The sequence below is a fragment of the Branchiostoma floridae genome, chromosome 9, assembly GCF_000003815.2.
Source record: "Branchiostoma floridae strain S238N-H82 chromosome 9, Bfl_VNyyK, whole genome shotgun sequence".
Lineage (NCBI taxonomy): Eukaryota > Metazoa > Chordata > Leptocardii > Amphioxiformes > Branchiostomatidae > Branchiostoma > Branchiostoma floridae.
In genome coordinates, this window is record NC_049987.1 from 12,352,624 (window position 1) to 12,370,277 (window position 17,654).

The 17,654-nt window shown below is 39.4% G+C and overlaps 1 protein-coding gene across 1 annotated transcript in view; it reads right to left on the reverse strand.

Annotated features, from left to right (window-relative positions):
- The window catches only part of LOC118422475 (protein eva-1 homolog C-like), an 89,151-nt gene that overhangs the window by 54,958 nt on the left and 16,539 nt on the right, over nt 1–17,654 (reverse strand). The window contains exons 2-5 of the mRNA XM_035830084.1: nt 12,998–13,248; nt 8,097–8,220; nt 2,877–3,026; nt 2,140–2,283 (exon numbers count right to left, since the gene is read on the reverse strand). Coding sequence (XP_035685977.1) covers nt 2,140–2,283; nt 2,877–3,026; nt 8,097–8,220; nt 12,998–13,248 — 669 coding nt within the window. The remainder of the gene's footprint in view (nt 1–2,139; nt 2,284–2,876; nt 3,027–8,096; nt 8,221–12,997; nt 13,249–17,654) is intronic.

The window sequence follows — 17,654 nt, forward strand, 5'->3', positions numbered from 1 at the left end:
ACTGGTACCATTAGGCAGACTGATGATATTTTGTTGTTTCAGACCAGTTAGTTAAAATGTTTCTGTCTTTTTGTGACCTTATTTCATTCCACAAAAGTTAAGTGAGGGAGACTTCTTTAAACTGGAAAGCCAAACTCTTTCTCTGGCAGAATGGACACAGCTAAAAGCTAATAGGTAACAGTGGACCTTCAATTCTAGAATGGGCTACACCAACCAATCTACCATACTTAATAAAATAGCTTAAATTATGGGACTGTTAGGAAGGGTGGCATTTTAAGCTTCATATCAATGATGGGATGATGCTAAAACATAATAACAACAACAAAAATCATACCTTATAAGCTTGACAAAACCAAAGAAATCCCAACCACTAGAGCTGTAGAGACTTGAACCAAACACTGCAGATTTTGGGCACACTCATCAGGTAATGTGAACTTTTTGCAGCAGGAACTACATGTATAAGGTGACTGTTAGGGCCAGTGTGAACAATTGTCAGTTGTTGTCAGCTCCTGACTTCTGCCACCCCAGACCTTACTTCTGCAGCACTGGCACACATCAGGAGACATTCCCCAAGTGTGGCCACCATGAGACACAACAAACAGTAGATCTGTACACCAGAGCTGCTGATGTTTCAGCAGGTCAGTTGTCTGTCTCCTCGCCTCTTCAGGTTTCAAAATAGCAGGAAGATAAAACTAAAAAAGTAAACATGTTGTGGTATGCTAATGGGTTAATTGGAGGATGGGATATCCACAAAAGTGTCTGTAATGAGGTAAGGATTCGATTTCGGGTTATCCAACTACTGAGTTTACCACACAGAGTAGGCCGATGGAATTTTAAGCATATAACATTACTGCTGAAACACTGACTACTGGTATTCGTTTCCTGCCCATAATACAGAAGACTTTTCTGAGATGGGATGAAGAAGTTCTACTGATACAGATAAGATGATACACTGCTAAGGCATTTCAAGGCAAGATACATTGTACAATCATGTACAATGTATTTCTTGGAGATCATACAATCATACAACATCCTAGGTCATGATGAACACTACACGCACTACTACCAAGATAACAGTTACTGTAGCTTACCCTATACCAGGTATGGACTGAGCACAGTTTAAGTGGACTGTGATATTACACTATCTGCATGTATTCAACAACATAATGGAAAGCAAAAAAGTTGACAAACAAACATAATTGACATTACCTTGGCACAAATGTTCATAGCATGCTAGTTGGCAATGCTATGGACTCAACTGTCGGTAACCTCACTGCCAACCAAACTGTCTGCACAGGAGGTACATGTACATTGCATATCCCAGGTTAGAAAGACATGGGGCACAACAAACACTAGAGTTAGTTTCAGTCCCTAGGAACCACAACGGCACTGCTATTGACAACATTGGAGTGCCATCTACATCTAGTAGTGCTGCAAGTAAAAGCATGCACTTCCTTTTGTAGGTTTTTCCCATTGAAAGTCTTCTACAACTTCCTGTCCTGCTTTCATACATGCAGTTTTAATGACAAGAATATCAAACCATTCCTCCATATCCTTTTTTTCATCTGCAGTTCATACTTAATTTGAAGTGCACACAATGCACACTTCAAAACCTGTCTGTCAAACAATCATTAAATTGTTGGGAATGTTTATTATAATATACCAGTTCGCAACCTGAAGAGACCATACTAAAGGCAGCCAACAAATACTAGAAACAACCATTGCAAGTATTTTCAGCTGCATGGATCACTGATTTCCCTAAGACTATCTTAGGTTTAGACATGTGCTTAACTGATGGCAAAATAACCAGACTAATTTAACACAGTCCATTTCATTATCTGTTCGCATTATCTGAGGTAAGAAGAGGGAAAGAAATCTGCCCAAAATATATATAAGTGCCTCCAACGTCACTTGGTACAAAGCTCCACCTAGGAAAAGCTCTTAGAACTACAAATGTACACCTTGAAGTACATCATAATTCTTCGTCTCTCTCCAGTACATTGCAAGTCCTGACAGAAGCTGTAAAAAGCAGTCCTACATGTACGAATACTTATCTATCATATATGCCCAAGCTCATACAAAAATGTTTCATGGTCATTGAGCATATGCCATTTTCCACCCTTTTTCCTGCCTACTCACCACATGTATGAATCACACTGATGTACTTCCTGGTTCCCCTGGGACAGGGGTCTCCATATTCCCCACTGTCAGCCTCCAGCACACAGCGAGGCTTCCCCTGACACTGCTGGATGATCCTCTGTAAGGCACTGGGAGATCTGCATTCTGTAGAAGGGACAAAATAACCATGCATGTCTTTGACAAGGGCAATGGTATAACCCAAGAGAGATAACTACTACTAATGCAATGATGTACTTTAGTACTTTGTCATCACTAGGCATGAACCCAAAAGGGGGACACATAAATTGCCTAGGTGCCATACAATTTACTACTGTACTCAGCTGGCGTGGGAAAGGAGTGCGAAACCCCTGTAGTAAATTATAGCACACCTGCTACACCATCACTGCAGTACAATGAAGAGAAACTAGAGGGCACTGCATCACCATACCAGTATTTCATACAAGGAAAGGTGCACTGCATGTGCACAACCCGAACATGACATGCTGATCAAAAAGGTCTTAAGTTTTAAATTCATGGTCAAGGGTAAAGACAAAATACTACTGACGATAACATCTGTGTGTCTCTTGATTATCTGAAAGAAGCTCAAATGTAAGCTAAAGAACATAAGTTTTGAGATATACAACACAATGCTTGGCAAATTTATGACTTGTATATGGCGTTTGATAAACTTCAACATAGCAGTTAGTCAGAGAAGAAACTCTGCAACATACGTGCACATGCAAGATAACCTCCTGTACCTTTGAGTGGCTGAGGTATATTGGAGGGACACTCCAGACTGCCGTCCTGCCCCCGTCCGTACATGGCTGTGTAGATGGCAAGTCTGTGATTCTTCTTACAGCGCAGTCTGAGAGTGTCTCCATCACAGGCTACTCTTCCTTTATACTGACCTGGAAAGGTACACATGTACAGCACTATCATTACAGAGTATATAGAAAAGATGGCAAGACTGTGTGACTCCCTACATTGTGTGTTTCTCCATCCCCTGGAGCCTCTGAAAATATTAACCAAAATTGATAAACTGCACAAAACTGCTATTTCTCTGTAACAAAAATGGAAAACATTATTTATCTTTCGTCCAAATTTACTAAGTTCTACCAAGGACGTTGTAACGTCCTTGGTTCTACTTAATTTTCTTTCATCCTTTTTCTTCAGAATCCATAGAAAATCATTTGATGTGCTCCAAGCTACTATAGTGCACAATCATGATTCAATTGATTCATGACAATAATGTGCACCTGAGTTCCCCACAAGTTCAATTGAAATGAAGCCATCACTGTTCAAACATTGGCTTCTAACAAATAAAGATGTCCATTCATCTTCTCTCCCCACATTACAGACATTCCCTGTGGTTTACACAATGTGACTAAAGGGTGACAGATGATCGCACTGCTAACACCTGCTTCATCAAGAGCCTTTTATGTCTTTCAGTGCAGAACATCAGGGGAGAGAATGACAATAAAAGACTTATCTATTTATTGTGTATGGATTCAACTAGGAATATTGCTCAGGGAGTCTAATGCCTTGACAGAGCATAGTTTACAAATATCTTTAATGTAGTATCATTAAGAGCTACACATGTAGGAAAACAAAATTACTCCTGCAGGAATATCTTAGATTTATGTCAATTTATGTCTTGTTCTACATGTTCAGCATGTGCATTGCAGGTCAAAAAAGTCTGACACATTATAAATGTCATAATTTTAATGTATCATTGATTTAAATGTATCATTGATATCAAATATCAATATACTAGACTCTTTAAATTCTACCTGTCATGAAGTATTATCTGCAGTTTCCTCAAAGTAATGTGCTTTCTAGGTCAGTCTGTAGACAATCAAAAACTAACTTCATATCTAAGTGTAATAGGATCTCAAAGTCTTTTTCGTTCAAGGATCCAGAGACCAAGTCATTGCCTTGATCCTGGCTTTACCTTAGCTCACTAACTGCAGAGTGATGGTGATAGAAAGTTCAGCGTAATGAAACTAAATGGGACAATAACGAGACGGCACCATTCTTGCGGTGAGAAAATCACCTGGGTATCAGCTGGCACTGATGGTGATATTGAAGTACCAACTCAAAGTAATTGTGTTCCCTGAACTAGATGTATGGATGCAGTTGGAAATGATGGAGAAAAATGTATTTGGAGTTGACGGGTGAAACATTACGGTTAGTTTGTGTAAAGGTTTTATGTGCAGATTGCAATCAAATGTACACATTACAGTTTTTAGTGGGACATTTATATGGAATATTATTCAAAGAAGGAGCTTTTGAAATTTGAGCTGTTACATCAGACTTAAATTTCATCAGAACCTAAGCAATATTTTGGAGTATGTGTGTCATTTCAGTAGCTTTACTTGGGCTCCCATACAGTTTGGAACTAAGGAACCATACACTGATAAAGAATAGAATGTTTTAGTCTGTATGGAAATATTGGTACAGTATTTTAGGTCAAGACCCTTTCCTATTGTGCTGTTCTGTTCATACCCACACATCCCCATCCTCCAAGGTTCAAGGTCAGTCTCTTCTTGTTTGATCACTGTATTACCGCATGGAAAACATCTTCTTTGCGGCCGCCCTTTACTGCTGACCATACAAATGATCATGTACGGTATATTTGACATGTCAATATTTCCCTGTTGATCATCTCATGTGCCTGTCTGTTGCACACGACTCTGTATGACACACATTTCACACGACCGTGCCCGCCCCACCCCCTCCCACAGGTACGGCACACAGGTGAGGCACTGGACAAAAGGCAGGTGGGTCAAAAGTTCACCTGCTGAAACATGAGGTGTGGGCAAACACCTGGGTCAGAATACCTGAGTGGAACTGGGGCATTAAGGAAAGACATGGATCATCCAATGCTTGCAAACGCACTTCAAGTTTTCACATAACACATTTGACACAAGGTAAATATTTTTCAAGTTTTTTTGACAGAAAAATCAAGCATCTGTGATGAGAAGAAATCACTGAATTCATCTCCTACTTTCATCATAACTCAAACTATTCTTGCATTGACAGAGGTTTTGTCCTTGTCAAAAATTAGATCGGCAAGCCTTTAAAAATTGTATTGACAAAAGTTTATAAAACGGCATGGTAATAATCACTATCATGGCTTAATAAATAAACAAACTAAAAAGGGTAAACACTTCCTACACTTTACCTTTTATGAAAAGGACAGATATGGCAACAAATAACTTCTTTTATCTCTGACTTTTTGTCTTTTTTTAAACTCTACTCTTTTCAATGTTCAAACAAGGTCAAGGATACCGAATGAAGTAAGATGGCCTTCAAGCACCTGAACTTATCAGTTCTTTTCTCTCATGTACTTCTACCATTTCTCTTCAAGGTGCTTTACACAGTAGACATATATCGCAGTTACTTTTGCTATGGGTGGTCTGTGAAGTGTTTGATTCCAGGTAAAAGCCACTGTCTCCCCTCAAGTCCCACTTCAGGTGACATCTTGGCAGACTGCCAAATGTGTTTTACCTGTCCACAGGTAACCTGTACTTAACCTGGGGTAGGGACGGTTCATTTGGGTACTGATGAGGGATTGGAACTGAGCTTTCTATTCTAGTTTGTATGGAAATCATGTAAAACCAAGGAGGTTGACAAAACTAAAACCTTTCCTCTTCCTCTTTCTATTGAAGTGAACACTACACATGTATCAAATTCATCATGTTGATGCAAATGTTTATACGTAATTTAGTAATATGCCATATTATCATAGCATATAATGTCTCTTCAAACTAAAATCCTCAACACACTCAAATCTTTCCTATTCAATCAAAATTCTAAAATAGTTTGTACTACAATGTTGCTCTGATCAGATAGTCTTCTAACTGCTACTTCTACTTCAACTTCTACTTCTAACCTATAGGAATGATATAAAATAGTGTTCCCCTTAAACAGTGCTCAGCAAAAAGTGGAGGGAAAATTATCAAAAGAGCCACAAATTCTATGTGTACCATTATTTTCTACTAGTACTCTTTACTTATCTGCCAGAACATTGGAAGAACAATATAACGTTACTGGTATTACAAAGGAAACTGTTGTCCTTGCAGGACAGAAAAAATTGTGGGACAAAAAGTACAACAGAGACAAACTTGTCTCCTTGGTGTATTCATTAGAAAACAAGTTTAACGCTTTGCGTTCTAAAAGAGACATTAATGGAAATGTATTGTACACAAAATCATTACATGGCAGCTAATGGTTAAAGCTCAACATTTATCATGAAGTAATAATCTTTAGTTTACCGCAGGGTAGTTCATGTTGGTCCAATTATTGACGTTGGTCTAAGAGGGATGCAAGACAATGAAAAGTGCATATAGGTAGCCATGTTTTACAGAATACCACTGCATGTCACTTTTACATTCTCATCCATAGTTGTTTATCAATAAATCAGTTGCGGTTTGAGGAAAGAATTATGGTGACATTTATAGATACTTATGAGGTTAAGTCAAGCAAATTGACACAGTACTTGATTGAAGTCTGCTGCATACAGCATGTTTGCAAAGTGGGCAAAGTCTGAATTGTAGTAGCACTTAATGTGATTAATAGATAGAGAAATCAGAGATAGGACATTATGTTCCACACTTTGATTGATGCTTAGGGAAACATGACAGTTCATTGACTCCACTCTCACAAAGAACAAAAGATCATCTGAACACTTTTGATATAAAGGCAAGCCTGTTCTCTAAGTGACACACCTTTTCCATTAGAAGCACATTTTCCAACTACTTGTATAGGGCATGACTGAAAGGTATGTTCTAGCTGACATATCTATTGGCACCTGTCTTTTCCTCATTGGAAGGTGATTTAGAGCGAGAAAAGTAGGTGTTTCATTCACTCATTTTGAGGAAGAAATACAAGCCATAAAAGTATCGGGCAGTACATTTCAACTGATGTCACCATAGAGAATGCAGAATAACTTGGCATGCAGGCAGGTGATCAAATTACAGTTTTTAAACAATCTCTCCCCACACCTTGCAACACTAGTTTGCTTGTGCTATATCTCCTCAGTACACTGTACCTAGATACAAACCTGCCCTATGCATACAGAACGTGTACACTAACTACAGCTGTGTTAAGAATACAAATCCCTGGCTAGAACAGCACACTTCACACCTTCTTGCCAATTACTTAGGCCTCAGGAAGGTAAGCATCACACCTTTGCAGTGATCAAGCCCTGTGGTACAAAAATGTATGTCTTCTTTCTATCTGCACCTTCTATAAGAATCACAAATGGCCCACTTTCTTGGCTATTATCTTTGGTAACCTTGATGCTTTATCTTTCCTGTCAAGCTGGACATAGCACACTTGTCCAAACAAGGGGAAATCAGGACTAGGGACACTTTTCCTCCATGAACATAGAATCTGGAATGCCTCTTGAAAATGACTATACATAACCTTGTTCAGATAATCCAGGAAGTGTCACAGCATATCATACCTCTCAGGACCCACAAACTAGGAATGACTTTCCAATAACTTTTGTAATAACTTAGAACTCTTTGATCTTCGCGGCCTGACAGACTCAGACTTTACATGTCAGTGCCCATCTCTCTCACCTGAGACAGGGCTCTGGTATGTAAACATCATGTCTTATCATGTCATGACACCTTAATGTCTTACAGATACACTAGAAGACAACAGTGCAGCTGTCACTACAGCCCAGATTACTGCTTCACAACAGTCTGGACATATTGTTTTGCTTTGTTATGTTTCTCAATGTGTAGCTTGTTGCTCTAGATCTAAGATGGGTCAATTTATGGTAACAAAAAGAAGATGATCCTTGAGTATATACACTGGCATATACGGTACCTATGCTTTGTAATCCTATCCAACCCTGCTGGTCTTGCAGTCAGTCATAAAATTGGTGGCATTACAGATTATTTCACATGTATTAATACAATGTCACCATTAGAAGGTCATTATTTAAAAAATCAACATGAACTTACTTGGTTTACACTTGTACTTGACCTCTAGATACTTGCTGGTACCCGGACAGGGGTCAACACCGAACACCTGAGTATGTACCTGGACCTGGCAGTGTCTCTTGTTCTGGCATTCATCCAGCATTTTCTGAGAGAAGAAAAAACAAAACATCTACTTTATAAGTTATTGTCACATGTTTTCTGGTACCAGCCTGATAAACTGTGCTTATACTTAGGCCACAGCAAGTAAATTTTATGGATGACATCCTCTGCAGACTGCAAAAATAATGAGATAGGGCGAAAAAAAAACAAGATGGGTAAAAAAAACAAGATGGCAAATTCTCAAAATAGACGTTGTAACAAGACTTGAAGTGACAAAATATGGCATCGCAGTCAACAAGGCATTCATTCCAGACCTGTACTTAAGAAGTGCACCAGTGTATACGTAGCTAAAGTGACACTAGTGTGATAGACTGGTATCATTAACCATGTTGGCAACTGCACTCATAGTCATAGCTTCCATAGTTGTGCCACTTTTACAGCTAACTATCAAATTGCACCTCTGCAACTACAGTCAATGCTACAGAGTCTCTAGTGTCAATTCTATATTCAATGATAACACAACCTTTACCCATTTTCGTCCATCCGGCCTTCCCTGAAGAAGAAAAAAATTCTTGTTTTTTTTTCTGAAATCAGGCAAAAATTAATGAGCGCGCGGATGTCATCCATAAAATTTACTTGCTGTGGCCTTATAGACTATCCTGGTACTACTAATACCTTCACATACATTGGAGGCTGGCAGTGTCTTTTGCTCTGGTATTCATTCAGCATTTTTCAAGGTGGCTGTAACTGTGATAAGGCAGATATGATATCTACCAGTTACTAGTATCAGAAACTAGAATGTTTCACATTATTTGCTATTGCAATTATTACATTAGTTGTCATGGCCCAATGCCAGGAAGGACTTACAGCTATACAGTCCAGGATTGCTCAGATATGGAAAATCGTTGGAGCAGTTCCAGTTATGTAATCCATAGGAAATACCTTGCACCAAGGGTACATGAGGGAGTTGTTACACAGTAGCTGGTTACTCTCCTACTAGCAAAATTTGCTCCTCAAATGAAAGGAAATAGCATTTCAAAGGTCTAGAATTCAAAATTGTTGTGCATTCAACAGGATTTCCATTAAAAATCCTGGGGACGAAAAAAATTTCAGCCTTAGGCTAGAACACTGATAAAAGTAAACTGACAAACACTGTTCTGTGCTCTTTTGGCCTCCATCCAATCTGGCTACCAAATGAGTTTTCTATGGACCAGGCTAGAGCAGGGGGCCCAGGGTCAGCCATGTAGAGGAATTACACAACCTGGACCTGCCCTCATCATGCTATTTTTCAACCTTATAATTACATTGTCAATGTCTTTTAAGAAAAATGAACTGAAAGGGTGAAAATGAAAACAATATGGAAAGAACTAGAGAAAATGAAAAGAGCATGCCAAGGTCTGGGCGTGATATCGATACTTAATCTAGTTCATGGCGGCAAAATTTTTTTGGCTGCTCCAAAGTTATGTTTACTTTATATGAAGTTTGACTCGTTCATAGCAAACTAAACAAAAGCTGGATTCTCCAATTTTGGCCTGGACAGCCTACCCATTTTGCGTACTCCCATGGTAGAAGACTACTTTGGCACTGTCTATCATGTTTGGTTTGGTGGGTCACACTCTAGTGGCTGTTTGGGGAGTGAAATACATTCTCCATGGAAAATGCTATTAACCTTCTGACCTTGAGCACACAGAGGTCAAGACAAGAAATGACTTCCACATTTTCTCAGCATCAACAGGAGCTACAGATGAGACTTCAAAATACTCAACTATAGGAGCAAGGAGCTTTTATGGGTAGGAACACAGGTCTAAAGTGTGACCAATACTTTCTCCTGAAAGTGAAAACATTACTGCTTGACATGGCCTTACAACAAATCTCTGTGATAAAACTGGCATTGTGCATAGAGTCTACAATAGTATATACAATGCAATCTGGTACAATACATGTAAATATATTGCAGCATAGGAATGTTATAGTACTTGCAAATGTGCAGTGAATTTTGAGGGAATTATGACTTAGAACTCAAGAGCATACAGCTCCTAGGAGACAAATTTCTTGCCTTAGAATGAATCTAATCTGTTTTGAAACCACCCCGAGTGAACTTTTCAAACTGAACAGCATTCACACCCCCATCATTGAATTCCAGTAGTTTTGACCCTTACCTGTGATTTAATGTGAGACCAAAAGGTCTACTACCATATCATACCAGGAATTTGGGAAGTATTGACCCCACCACTATAGATCAGTATTTGTAATTGAAATATTAATGTGATCTTGGAACCTCATCCCAGGTGAAGGTATAGAATCAATAATACAGCTACAAGCTCATTTACCATGAAGTTATCAATCTGTGATACAGTGACATCCCATGCTTTGAGTACTTAACTTTCCAGAAATCAATCAATCCCATTTTGAAACAAACTTGTCATATTGTATGTCCAAAACCAACTGTGGTGTAATGTATTCCTGTCAAACTGTTGTTTTCTGATCTACCAAACCATGTTATATTCAATAATTGTTTCCCGATCTGTGTTGCAATGTTTCCCTTGAGTTTTATTGACTTGTGGTGGTCACGAAAGAAAGAGCAACAGCTTAATCTCCTTCCATCACTTTTATACATTGATCCTTACATTCTTATCATAATGTTCCTTAGTACAATAAATTCTTCTGTCTCAGCCTTTTCATGTTTATGCTGTAATTATATGTTCAATTTTGGGGGGTTGAAGTTTGCCCCTTAAGCTTTGACAAGTCCGATGTTCTTCCATAGAAAACAGATGGTCCTTATCTTACCAAGGTTGTAGTTTGTTGTGAAAATGTGAGCCTGTTTAGGGTAGGAGGTAGAACATTCAGGGAACACATGTAATTTTCTGGTCGGCTGGAAAAGGCTACAGGGCCATACCTTTATATATTACAGCAGTATGTTCTGCACAACTTATATCTTCATTCACTAGCTGCATTACAGGCCATATGCAAATGGCAGGTACCTTGAAAAAAACCAAAGCTTTTACATAAGTGCAACAGATAGTACATTGTATCTACCATGTTTGAGACATACAGACTTCTTCACTTCATTTTCTCCAGCTGGCATGCATCCTCTGAGGTGAAATGAATGATCTTTATTGCGCAACAATTGTACGGGTACAATGTATGGCAAGTTCGGGTGTAATACATGTACAGAACATCAAAACTAATATCTACGTGGTTGCTTATACATAACAATGGTAAGAGGGTTCTATGTAACAAATGACTAGTCGCTATGCTACTTTAGCTGAGCGGATTAATTCATGGGAAACAGGTATTACTAGAACATAGTGGTACACAATACAGAGTTAACATCAAGTGTTTGTGTCAGTACGATTCCTTTTTGGTAAGAGGGTTCTATGTAACAAATGACTCGTCGCTATGCTACTTTAGCTGAGCGGATTAATTCATGGGAAACAGGTATATACTAGAACATAGTGGTACACGATACAGAGTTAACATCAAGTGTTTGTGTCAATACGATTCCTTTTTTGAAGAGCAGTAGATATGTATTGGCCTATGTACAAGGAAATTGCATCAGGACATGACATGAGTAAATTGAAAGTTTCTGAACTTGTCTTAGGTAATGTTATGTTTGTAGTCTTGTTGATAACGTCCATAAGCTTCTGCCTTTCCTCAGTATATGTGGGACATAATAATAGAAAGTGTAGTTCGTCTTCGATACCATGATTGCAAGTAGGACAGCGTCTCTGAGTGGCTGGTATATTATTATATCGACCTTTTTCTATCTCCAAACAATGTGCACTAATTCGCAATTTTGTTATGTTAGCAACAAATGATTTATTTTGAATTGATGAAAGGTACTTTTCGAGAGTGAAGTTGGTCTTGAATTTAGAATAGGTTTGCAATTTGCTATAATTTCTTATCTCTTGCCTCCAGCCAGAAACAAACGTGTCTTTCAGACGTTCCTTGAACACGTTTCCAAAATGTTTGGTGTCAACTGCAGGGTTTAACCAAACATTTTGGAAACCGTGTCTGCACAATATGTCTTGTACATGTACGGCCCAGTCCTGTTCTTGTTCAACAGCAAAATCGTAAGCTTTTTTAACTATTCTATCGTTTGGAAGGTTTTGTAGTCTAAGCCAATATTTAATAAGTTGAGATTGTGCTTCAATGTATAATGGAAATGAGGCAGCTGTAGACTTGGTAGATTAGCCATGTATGGTATGAATAATTCATTGCAATGTGAACAATTGATGGACTGCAAGAGAGAGAAAGAGAACAATAGTCCAAACTGCTCAAGTTTAAAAGCACAATCAACCCAATTATCTACTGATTGAATGTGGATGCGCATCATTACCAAGAAAACAGCCCACTGGAGGGGTTCATACACCAGTTCTTTTGTGTGGCACTTGGTGTATAACAGGTGCCTAGGGGTATGGTATAGTTCCTGCCTTTCTGTCTGAACAAGGAGGTGGCTCTGGAGAATTGATTACCAGTAAATAAATGTATCTGAAATGATGTACTGAAATGGAGGATCATTAGAATGAAAAGAAATTGAAACAAGACAAATATAACAAAGGGATAGATAAATTTCAACTACAAGATGCCAGCATTGTATTAAAAATGAACTTTCTTATACAGTCTATCACCTGTTTCCTTTATCTTTCAATTTACATGTAGCATTAAAAACAAAGTAAACTTCTATGCATAGTAAGGGGCTAAAAGCAGAAAGGAATCACACTCAACTGTGATATATTTTCATGCTTTGATTTCAGCTTGTGTGAGATAATAGGTGACCATTTCAATATCTAACAAGGAAATAAATTTTTGATGGGCTGTACCTGTAAAGATGTGGGCGAATCACAGTTTGTGTTTTCTTTGATGGGAAGTCTCTGTGCAGCAGCTCTGGCTGCCTCAGCTGCCGATAACGTTGCACTGAGAGCGTAGGACGGACACATCTCCAGACTGGACAGCTGACGGCCGTACATGGCACGCTGGATGCTGATGGTGGTGCCATGAGGACAGCGGAGAGTCACGTGTTCACCATCACAACCATGGACATGGAAGCTGCGTAGGGATGCTGCAGAGATACCTGGACATGGGAAAACAGCAATGCATTGTTAACACACAGGGTATAAACATTTTCAAACTTCCTTTTTTCAGTACAAAACTAGGTATAATGCAATGTACAAATGTAAGAATCGCAGGGATGAAAACACAAGAAAGCGTCACCAAACATTACTGGTCACAAGAAAAATTTCCCACACCTCAGCCCAAAAGATAAATCTCCACAGAAAACTTTCTATTTTGTATCGTTTTGTTGATGTCTTGCCCTGGGGCCAGTACCTGCAGAGTTAGGTCGCAAGACATCAACAAAACAACTTACAAATAGACAGCCTGATAAAAATGACTAAAAAACATTCAAAAAGAGCCAGAGCCTAACCTCTGCTTGGCATACAGAAAATGGGGCTGGAGACAAATGTGGTATCTTCCTAACAGTAAGTAACACATTAGCGGGTAATTGAGATCCCACTTGCAGCAAATTGCTAAACAGGGAGAGGATTTGCAACCAACTGTAAAGAATTTATTGACAAAGTCAAGAAAACAAACTGAATTCCCCTGGTGGTTTTCCATCAGGACAGTAAGTAAAGTGTCCTTCCTGGGTTTATTTACTCTGTCTATCACAACCTGGATCTGCACCTCTGGGGATCCTGTATGACTCTTGTGCACTTAATTCTAAGACCACTGGCGGATCCAGAAATTTGGTAAGGGGGGGGCGCGCACCCGTGACGCGGCCGAAGGCCACGGCCGCGCAGCGCAAGCTGCGCGGGGGGAGAGCACGAGAGGGGTTTTCCCCCCCCTCTCGTTGGGGGGGTATGGGGGGCCTCCCCCAGAAAATTTTTAAGAAATAGAGGCTCTCTGGTGGATTTTAGAGCCATCTATGAGCAAATTTGAGAAGCAAACTAACACTAACTTTTTGTCATGTCTGTGGCTGTCTAGTTCACGTTAGGGACAATTTTTTTACTATTTTTAGCAACTACCACTGAGGACACACCGAACGAAGGCTAGTTCCTCCTTCTTAATATTCATAAATGACGCCAAACAATATCGCAAAATTATTTGTACCTGGCTGCCGATTTGCCTTTCTCCGCGAAGCGGCTCGCGCTCCTATCATGAAAATCGCATAGAAATCTGGTGGGATCTAAGCGGCTTGCCGGAGACGATTTTGAAAGTGTCTTACGCATTTGAAATTGCATGTATTTCGGACTCTTTTTGCTTCTGCGGTGGCAATTGATGACGATTAATCGGGGGAAAATGACAACAAAAACGTCAGCACGGTCACCGCGGCGACTGATCACAACTGGAGTGGGGAGGGGGGTGTCGGCGCACGACGCCGATTTTCCCAAGGCGGGGTTGACCGGTTGCGTCTCTCTAAGCCGATGACGGACGATATAAATCACCAGTTTATCAAAAATAATTAACTTCCGCTGATTTTCTGGTGATCTTAAGAAATTTCCACGCTCTTTCTATATCTTTGAGCGCCGATTTTGGCTTACAGCGACCCACCAGTTTCATGGGGAGAAATTTACCGTAAGTTTACGTGACTCGAAAGACCCACTAGTAATTGCAAACTGCAAGTTTCTCTAAATAATTACTAGAAAATCTCCTTTCAAGTAAGTATATTAGTTTTATAACGTTGTCAATATTCTTGGCATAATTTCCGAAGACCTCTCGTAGCCTGGGTTTATCTTGCCTTTTTCTTTTTTTTTGCTAGCTGAAGGGGGAGGCGCGCGCCTGGCGCGCCTCCCCCTGGATCCGCCAGTGAAGACCAACACTTAGGAGAAAGAATGCAGACAATTTCGACAGACAAATTACACTTATCAATGCCAACTTAGACCACTGGGAAGACTATCTTACATTGACATTCCTATTCCGATCCTTTACATATGCCCATGTACGCAATATTTTGTTCAAAACAAATATTGCTGAATATTGAAGACAAAAAAGAAAATCGATTTCAACTAAGTAAAAAGACAGTAAATATTCAGTAAACGAATTGTACACTACAGGAATAACAATTACTGTGATATTGGGGTTCAGTAGAAATGGGTTATGAAACAGAAGCTTACACATTACGTTTGATCAAAAGAAAGCAATTCAGAAATCACAAAATAGACTAAACTGCATATCATGCCTTATCACAATAAACAAAACTAGACAACAGCAACAAAGCTATGACATACAACACCTTTTCAAACCAAAGTCAATATACAGAATAATTCCAAGTAAAAACTTTCCATTAAAGTCTTATCATGTACATGCAGATGAGTAAGGATGTAGATTTGACAGGGATTTTCCTACACTGAAGAGCACAGCTAATGCCATCCCGTGATACGTAAAGCAAGTATCATTGACAGCATACAATAAATCTATCTACTCATATCTAGTCTGTTGTACATGTATACGGTTATCATTCACTTGTTTAACGTATATTGTCTTTAAGTAAAATTTGGCAGCAGTAGTACAGAGGTAGACACCTCACAAACATAGCCTCGTATCCAGCCACAGAAAGGACAGAAGAGAGTTGGCAGCCATAATATGGCTGGATACCAGGCTATCACAAACATAAACTGGGGCAGCTCTTGAACATTAGTGTAATTTTAGTGCACTGTCAACTTGAGTATTCTCTTACTTTTTCCCACCCATCTAGGGTTTCATAGATTCAACACTGCACACCTTCTTCATGTGTTCACACAAAATTAGAAGCAAGGATTCCTGTTTGGGCCCCCTGGCTATGTTTTATCCATCCCAGATACAGCTGTGATGGGGTCAACACCCTGCTTGGACCAGGGACCAACTTTACAGCCACAAGACTTGCTGAGTCCATCTGAGTTGAATTGATTTTCCTGGGTGGCAGCCACCCTGCTGGCATTAACCCAAACCAGGCCAGCACAATTTAGCCATAACAAGTTCATTACTAGGTCTTCAGAGTTCACACCTGAAATCTGAGAGGTGAAAAGAAAATGGGAAATTTCAATTGACCACCAGATATTGCTCACTTTTATAGTTTAGAATCACTTTGTACAAGTCGTAGTCTACATGATGGTGATGATTCCTTTTTTATTCCATACATATTAGTATTTACAAACACTGGATGCCTGAATTGTGCTGTAGTTTACGCAAGTATTTCTAATACAAAGAGACATAACGTTAGGTATTTATGCAAAACATTGATGATTCTTTTCTATGCAACAATGAATGCTACAGCCTGCTAACATCATATACTAAACTCTGATACTACTAATATTACTAAGTACTGCTTCCAAACTCTTTCAAGTCCAAAGATAAGTACCCCAGATGTAGTCTACAACCAGGTCATTAACCTGATGCGGCCTAAGTGTTCCCACATGGTAGTGTCCTTCTAAAGCAGCACAAGGGTTTGATGTTGACTAGGATAATCCAATCAGGAAAGTTTTCCTACACAATGAGTGAATGGTGGTTGCCTTGCTTGGGGGCACCAGCCAGTCTGACCTACATAGAAATCAGAAACACTTGTCCTGGCAATTAGCAGAACCTCCTGACTGTGTGGGAGGTTGTGGTGGTGCAAGATATGATAACAGAGGTGGAAAAGGAGGAGATTTCTTTGGGAAGAAAATTACTTTGCATCCTTGTCCATTTGTAGTAATTAGCCTTACTCCTACGGTTGTCACATACCTGTATTACATGTTAATGTATAGGGGAATGTACAGGATAGCCTGGGTACCATCCGTTTTGGCTAGCGAGACAACTTACCCCAAACAATTTTTTTTTTGTATAGGGCAGCGAGTGCAAGAAGCCCAGCTTGAAATCGGATGGTACCCAGGCTATGTACATGTACAGGAGGTTTTCAGGTTCACTGTATTCTCAAAGCAGACATTGGGATTGCAGGAGGATTTTTTCCGGCTTGCTCCTGTCACAGAGGTAGAAATCCATGCCACCACAACTACCTGGGACCCAACCTCTACTTGGAGAAAAGGTTCACTGGCCTTTTTCCTGTCTCGTAACTATTTGGAATATAACGTTAGACCTATGCACAAACAAAGACATGGCAAAAGTGATATAGAGCAGGTTAAAACAAGTAGATGTGTACTGGTAAAACAAGGCTGTAATTTGATTATGCATGATTTCCTACACAATCAACCCCTTTGTTTGAAAGGTGTGAAAACTGTCTAATCCAGGTGTAAAGAGATCAGGCAAAGATTACCTGCCTCATTGACTTCTCAGCAGGACAGATCTGAAACAATATTGTCTCTGTCTCTCTCCTGTAGGCAAAATGACTTGAAGTAATGTCAAAGTACAGCAGTTCTTTGTGTCTTTTTGGCGAAATAAGACTTGATATCAGGACAGACTGTTCATACTAAATGCTAAAATCAAAATGTAAAAATACAAATCAAAATACATTGATCATCATAAACCATCTTCATTTGGTTGCTGGTGGATGGACTACAAGCAATACAG